Genomic DNA, 7,500 nt, shown 5'->3' with positions numbered 1-7,500 from the left:
ATAATATCATATAAGAATTACATTGAAATGTATGGAAGACTAACATCTAACACTTTAGTCACCATAAAATGATTGTTGATGAAACCAGAAGAAAAGTTAATATTTCCTATAAACAAAATATTTTATGCTCGTAAGTTTGTAAACAAACCCCAAGTATTCGCACGTGTGTTTGTCTGTCTCTCCCACAGTCTGTATAATACCCGACAGAATGAAATTTAATAAGCAGAGAAATGCCACCAACAAGCCAAATGCTGTCGGTCTTGCGAAAACTCTTATGCATCGAAAGGAACGCCGTAAACAAAAGCGGCTGCAAGCTAAGCAGAAAAAATCCCTATTCACAAGAAGATTTCGACGCGGGAAAGGTAGATTTACCAGCGAAGAAGGACCTAATGGGGAAAACAGTCCTAATGCCAAGAGAATTAAGCAATTGCAAGCGTATGCACAGGCTGAGAAAGAGAAGGTGGGAAAGTTTAAAGACAAAGGTAATAACAGCAAAAAAGGCAAAGGTAAATTTCAAGGGCAGGGAAAGGGTGGCAAACAGAACACGCAGAATGGCAATAAGAGAACACAAGATAATGAATCAGAGGAGGAGGAGAAAGAAAAACAAGGTTTCAAGATGTCCTCTTCAGTGAGTGATCGCATGGCCAGATTGCAGGAGTATGTCAATCAGGAGGCGAGGAAGATGGGGACATTTAATGAGGAGGAAGGAGGAATGAAGAAGAAAAAGAAAAACCAGGCCGGGCAGAGCAAAGAGGCAGAGACAGACAATAAAACTAGTCACATCAAAGACAAGACAAAGTTAAAAAAATTACAACAGGACATTGAACAAGACAACAAGGAGATCAAGAAATTGTCAAACCTCCTAAATCTGAATGCAAAGTCTCGCAAGAAAATGGTGCCCCTCCTCGGAGATGACTTTGGCAGCCTGATTGAAGACATCGAGGGTGGACACATGCAACACCTGAATAAGTATAAGCACGCAGATGTTGCACCAAGTGACAGTGAAGATGAGCTGGAAAAAGATATGGCCATGGCACTAGGGCAGACAAAGGTGACAAAAAAGAAAAGCGAGGTTGAAGAGACTGTGGAGGGCAGAGATGAGGGAGGTTCGATTGATGATGCTTTTGATGCATTTGAAAACGGAGAGGATGATGGTGATGAAATGGAAGAATATGAGGGGCTGGGTAGTGATGAGTTTGACACTTTTGAAAATGGCATTGATGTGGAGAGTGAGGAAGACAGTGATTTAGAATATGGATATGGTGAGGAGGGAAGCAGACCTACAAAATTCAAGAAGAAGAGGAAAGAGATCAAGAATACCGAAGAAGAGAGTGAGGATGAGATGGGTTATGGAGATGAGAGTGAAGGCAGTCATGATGAGGAAGGAGATCAAGATGACATAGAAAATGGGGAGGATAATAGATATGCAAATGGAGAAGGCGATAGTGAAGATGGGATGTTTTCTGCAGAAGGTGAATGGTATACAGATGATGAAGAGGAAGCAGATGAACAACCCAAGATAGATTATGGCAGGCTATCAAGAGAGAGGGAAGATGATTTTGATGGCGATGAAGTTGGAAGTGAGGAGGGAGAGGAAGAGGAAGAGGAAGAAAATGATGGCTTTTTGGATACAGAAGCAATGGAATGTAGTGACGAGGAGAGCGAAGACGATGGTAGGGAGCTTGTACATGACATCAGGAATGAGGAAGATTTTGCCTTTGAGGGAGGCTCTGGCTACTTCAGCAAGCCAGAAATCTTAAAAAATGGACAAGAAAATGATATTGACAAGTATTCAAGTAACAGTGATGATGACACAGACCTTGAAGACTTTGTTGTAGATGATGAGGAAGTTGAGTTTGAAGATGTTGAGGATGAGCTGCCAGAAGAGGAATTTGATGATTCTGATGATCCTGCAAGTGATGGCTTATCTCCAGTAAAGAAGAGGACGAAGAAGAGGTTGATTGTCATGAGTGATGAGGAAAGCGAAGATGAGAATGAAGAAAAGGATGATAAGGATAGTGATAAAAAAGGTGATAAAGATAGTGATGAAGATAAAGACATTGTTGATAATGTACCTCTAAATGCAAAATCGAAATTAAAGTTAAGTAGCAAGTCACCTAGGTTAATTATTAGTGATGAGGAGGATGAAGAATATGATAATGACAATAATAGTGAGAGTGATGATAGTGATAATGAAAAAACTGATATGAAAGCAAAGAAATCATTAACCATGAATTTAGTACCACTGCCCACAGTTACAAGTGAGGATACTGGCGATGAGAAAGAACAGCCATCTCCAAAGAAAAACAAGAAGAAAAAGAAAATCAACATAGGAAACATTTCAGATGATGATAGTGAAATAATAAATGAGTTAAGTATTAAGAGAAAAAGGTCAGAATTGCTGTCAGAAGAAGAAGAAGATGAAGAAGATCTGGTAGATAGCAAAAAAATGAAAAAAGCCAGTTCTGTAGCATCCAGTGAAAGTGAAGACTCGGATAGCAGAAGCAATAAAATCAAAACAATTTTGAAGAAGCCAACAAATAGAAAGCAAAAGAAGACAGCACCAAGGAGCCACAAAGCTAAGGAAGAAACCAGTGGGAAGAGACGTGTGTCATTTGACCTTCCAGAGGTTACGGACGAAGAGTCTGGTGATGAATCGGCCGGAAGTGCAGAATTCAGTGCTGATGATGATGGGGATGATGGGGATGATGGTGATGATGGTGATGATGGTGATGATGGTGAGGGCAGCATTAATGAACAACCTTTGGAAGAGGAACTTGATGTTGAAGATGAGTCTCCTGGCAGCGCTGAATTTAGTGAGGATGAGGTAAATGACGATAATGATTTAACAGAAGGTGATAAAGATATAAGTGATGGTGTGAATAATGAAAAAGCAGAGGAGGAGGAAGAGGATAAGGAGGATGAGGATGAGGATGAGGATGAGGATGGCCTGACAGAGGACATATATGGGCGCCTGAGGGACCAGGAAGGAAATGTAGTGAAGCGGGAGGAGGAGGAGGAGAGCCAGACCATGGGTGGCAAGTATATTCCTCCTGCCCTAAGGAAGCTCATGGCCTTGAACACCGACGAGAAGAAGAAGGAGCAATTGGCTAGGATGAAGAAGACTCTCAAGGGCCTGCTTAATCGACTGGCAGAGAGCAACCTCGGTGGTATTGCCAACCAGATCGAGGGCATGTACACCAAATTCGGCCGCAATGACATGAGTGAAGTTCTCATCAGTCTGCTTCTGGAATCACTTGTGGGGCCCTCACTCACTCCAGAGAGACTGGTCCAGGAGCATGCCATGTTGGTGGCTGTACTCTCTGCCAATATTGGGGAGGAGGTAAGCAAGCATGTCTCAAATGTAGAAATAATTGCAAGTGTTGTCTCTTAGATGATAATAGACTGTTTTTTCTTGTTTGGTGATTTAAATTTTTCTTCATTGTTTTAGATTGATAGATAGCATTGCATCACATTATTTCCCATAACACATGGCAGAGTTCAGAGCTTTATGTGCACACAGGAGGAAAAGGAACTTTTTTTCCACCCTTTTCTGATACACATTTATTTCAAGCTTAATAATTATAATTTGGATATTTGTGATATAATTGACCTTTGCAGCACTTTATTGCATGTGCATAGATACCTCAAAATGACAGTTGCTACATTTATGGTTAGGTATGTACAGAGCATGTACATCTTTCTTTATGGCATTAAAATTTAAATGAATTATTTTACTAAAGAGGAAGGAGGTGATATATAAGTACAGTCGTTTTTACTTTATTTCAAGTGTTACAGAATATGGTAGTAAATGAAGAGGAAATATAATTGCTTGAGATTTTCTCAAATCTAAGGATGAGTGTTATATAGGTAGCTCTTTCTTTTCATGTTATAAATTGGTTATTTAATTATTAAATATTAGTATTATAATACATTATTATATGTTATTATTGCAGGAATGTTATCATGTGAAGTTGAAACTTTTTTAATACAGATTTTTATTATTATTATTATTATTATTATTATTATTATTATTATTATTATTATGGTTATGATTATGATTAGCCTGATAACCATCACACTTTCTCTGTGCAGTTTCTCCCTCTTCTCTTCTAAACTCTTAACTTCCAATCTTTCTTCACACTCCCTTATACTTACCCACTAGGTTGGTGCGCACATCCTGAATGAGTTTGTCTTGAAATGGAGTGATCATTCAGAAGAGACAGACTCTGAGAAAGAGCTTGAATCTAAGGAGCTTGACAACCTACTCCAATTCGTTGCCAACCTGTACAACTTTAGGGTGATGGATGCAACTCTTGTCTACGGCATCCTCGAGAAGCTGGCCGAGAAGTTTGGGGAGAAGGAGGTGAGCATAAATATTTTAGTTTTTGTTAATTTTGGTTTTGATTCTTAATCTCTAAGCCTTGCAAACACTCTAGTTTGTCTGTCAACCTCCCCTCCCCCCAGCTGCAAAATAAGTGATTTTTTTCCAGTCTCACAAAAGTAAAGTTTTGTTGTTAAGATTTCATGGCCCTCTTAAAGCAAGGAAAACATGCTTTTATCATAAAAAAAAGACAATAAAATGTTTTATTTAGATCTTTTTATATGCAATGATACTAAAAGGACAGTGAGATACCAGGAGGTAACTCTCTTATATGTAATAGCTAGATGTGCAGAAAGGGGAATGTGGGAAACAAAAAGCCAGAGAGTTTTGCTGGATGAAATATGCCATACAGTACCAGACTTACTAATTCACACTCACTACCTTTCCTTCACAAGAAGAAAGAGACATGAAAATATGACAGCATGAATGGCTCAGGGAGAGGAGACCTCCTAGAAGGGGAGTGTAGATATTGATACTGTGGATGTGGCTGGAGGAAACGTGCCACACAGTGCCAGATATATTTCTAGTCACTACATATAATGAATGCTAATACCTTGACTTGTGGAAAGCCGTGATCATGGTGAATAAAAATATAGAGGTTAATGGAATTATTATTATCATTCTTATTATTATTGTCATTCTTATTATTATCTTTACTGTTTTTATTAGTGTATTTCTTCTTATTGCTGTTTTAATTTTTGGTCCCAACCAGTGGTACACAGTGAATCACACAAAAAAAAAGAAAAAGAAAAAACTGTGCCTCGCACTCCACAGGTAAATAGTAATACAGGCCATTGATTTTGATAGGGATGCAAAGAAATATTGTAATACTGATGTATTTAAGAAGTACAGAAAGTTACCAGAAAGTTTTAATGGGAAGAGAATATTAACACAACCAAAAATATTGAGTATTACCAAGCAAAATTTTTCTCTTGACAGAGATAAGTAAATTCATTAAATGATTCAGTTGAACAACAAAGAAGTTGAATCATGGAAAAAGTGAGTATAGTGAACAGACAAAAAGCATCAATGATTTAATATGGTGTATTGTAAAAAGTAAATAACAATTTTGAAATCAACTTGAAGTTTGTTTTCTTCATCTGTCAGCAGAATTAAACATTTGTTTGTAAAGAAGAATATTGCAAAGGAAATGCATTATTTACAGGGGAAAGTGAATGAATATGAAAGATTTGAATTTTATAGATTTTGAAGCAGATTCCTCATCCATGTTATTTATTTTTATAGGAAATATGTTTCTCAGGGTATTGGGTATAACTTAAACCAAGAAACCTCATAATTTACTGAAAATAAGTATTCATGGAGCAAGTATTCACTAAGAGTAGAAATACAAGTGTTCGATGAGTGTCATTACTTTAATAAATCCAAATGTTTCTTTTTTGTGGCCTTAGATAAGCATAAAATTATTTTTAGTTTCATTATTAATTCTAGATATTGGTGTTGGATATGAATACTTTTGACTTGGTTAAGTGACTGGAATTCATATTTCTTTAATATAAAGTTGCTAAAGGATTACATAGATACAATTATCATTTTGAGATGCAGAAGATTTTTCATTTAAGATTATGGAAGGAAATAGATTGTATTTCAGAAGGAGCTTTTCTTTTACCAATTTGGTATATGGAATAGAAGGATTATTTCATTTAAAAGGTATAACTATATTTTTCCTTCCAGGTGGAGCTCATCCTTCTGGTACTGCGTGGTGTGGGCTTCACCCTGCGCAAGGATGACCCTCTGGCCCTCAAGTCACTTATCACCAAGATCCAAAGCAAGGCAGCTGAAGTAGAGGCCCAGAGTGAGGATAACACTTCCTTCACACGTATCCGTTTCATGTTGGAGGTGGTTCAGGCCATCCGCAACAATAACATGGCTAAAGTGCCCAACTATGACCCAACACATGTGGAGCATCTCAAGAAAGTCCTAAAGGGCTTTGTTCGTAAGGGCACTCAGAATGCACCACTCAAGGTCACCTTGGAGGACTTGCTGAAGGCTCGGGAGTGTGGCCGCTGGTGGATTGTGGGGTCAGCCTGGTCTGGTAGCCTGATTGATGGAAAAACACAGCAAAGACAGCAGGACCTGAATACCGCCAAGGGTTTAGAGACAGAGTTCAGTGAGAAGTTCAAAGAGCGCGCAGCCAAGCTGCAACTATCCCGTCCCCCTAGAATCAACATTCTATACATAGTGACAGAGGGCTCAGAGGACTACCTGGATGCCTTTCAGAAGCTCAGCCAGCTTAGCCTCCCACCACAGCAAGAGCGGGAACTGTTCAGTGTAATATTGGTGTGTGCACAGAAGGGGAAGGAGTACAATGCTTTCTTTGCATACCTGAGCAACAGAATGTGCAAGTTTGATAGAAAATACAAGAGGTTGATCCAATTTGCACTCTGGGATAAGTTCAAAGAATTGGAAGACCTCAAGCAGAGAGAGATTGCCAACCTGGCCAAGTTCCTGTCCCACCTAATTGGTGAAGATGCCGTCAACTTGTCAGTTCTGAAGACAATCTCATTTATGGAGGTGGAGGGCCAGACAGTCAGCTTCTTAAGACAGCTCCTTATTTCTCTCCTACTGCACCCAGCAGGAGCTGACACTGTTGATAAAATTTTCTCTCAGCTGTCCCTCTCTCCCAAGCTGCGTCTTCTCCGCCAGAGCCTCCGGATATTCATTCTCAAGTTCCTCAGCTCCAAGAAGCAATCGGAAGATCCCAACCATCAGCTCCTCTCGCGCAGGATAGAGATGGCCACAGAGATCCTCAACAAGGGTGGTGGAGTGTTGCTCTAAGGACTGGCCTCAGGTGAATGAGTTCGTTCTCTCTCTGAAAGGTGTAGACTGGTGTGGTGCTGTGAGTTATGATAGGAGTAATGCAGTTGTTTTCGATGTTTTTGTGTCTTTATTTGATTCTAGGTACCTTTTTTTATTTTCATTTATTTATGTTGTTTTGTTTTGTTTTACAAGTATTTATTAGAAGTGAGGGATTTCTGTAAATAATTTTGACGTTTCCGTAATGTGTATGGTGTTTCAATATGGTGTTCATATCTTCATTTTTATTTTTTTTTAACAAAAATGTATTATAAGGGAAATCAGGCTTCAAATAAAATTGT

The 7,500-nt window shown here is 38.8% G+C and overlaps 1 protein-coding gene across 1 annotated transcript in view; it reads left to right on the top strand.

Annotated features, from left to right (window-relative positions):
- The first annotated feature begins 142 nt into the window (after positions 1-142).
- LOC125031050 (nucleolar MIF4G domain-containing protein 1 homolog) overlaps positions 143-7,500 on the top strand; it is a 7,942-nt gene continuing 584 nt past the window's right edge. Inside the window, exons 1-3 of the mRNA XM_047621487.1 lie at positions 143-3,343; positions 4,166-4,366; positions 6,077-7,500. The exon at positions 6,077-7,500 is cut by the window's right edge and continues 584 nt beyond it. Of these exons, the coding sequence (XP_047477443.1) occupies positions 209-3,343; positions 4,166-4,366; positions 6,077-7,180 (4,440 nt within the window). The 5' untranslated portion in view covers positions 143-208 and the 3' untranslated portion in view covers positions 7,181-7,500. The remainder of the gene's footprint in view (positions 3,344-4,165; positions 4,367-6,076) is intronic.

This window comes from Penaeus chinensis, chromosome 12 (assembly GCF_019202785.1).
Source record: "Penaeus chinensis breed Huanghai No. 1 chromosome 12, ASM1920278v2, whole genome shotgun sequence".
In the NCBI taxonomy this organism is placed as follows: Eukaryota; Metazoa; Arthropoda; class Malacostraca; order Decapoda; family Penaeidae; genus Penaeus; species Penaeus chinensis.
Note: the sequence above shows the minus strand (reverse complement) of the source record. Positions and strands in the feature narration are given on the sequence as shown.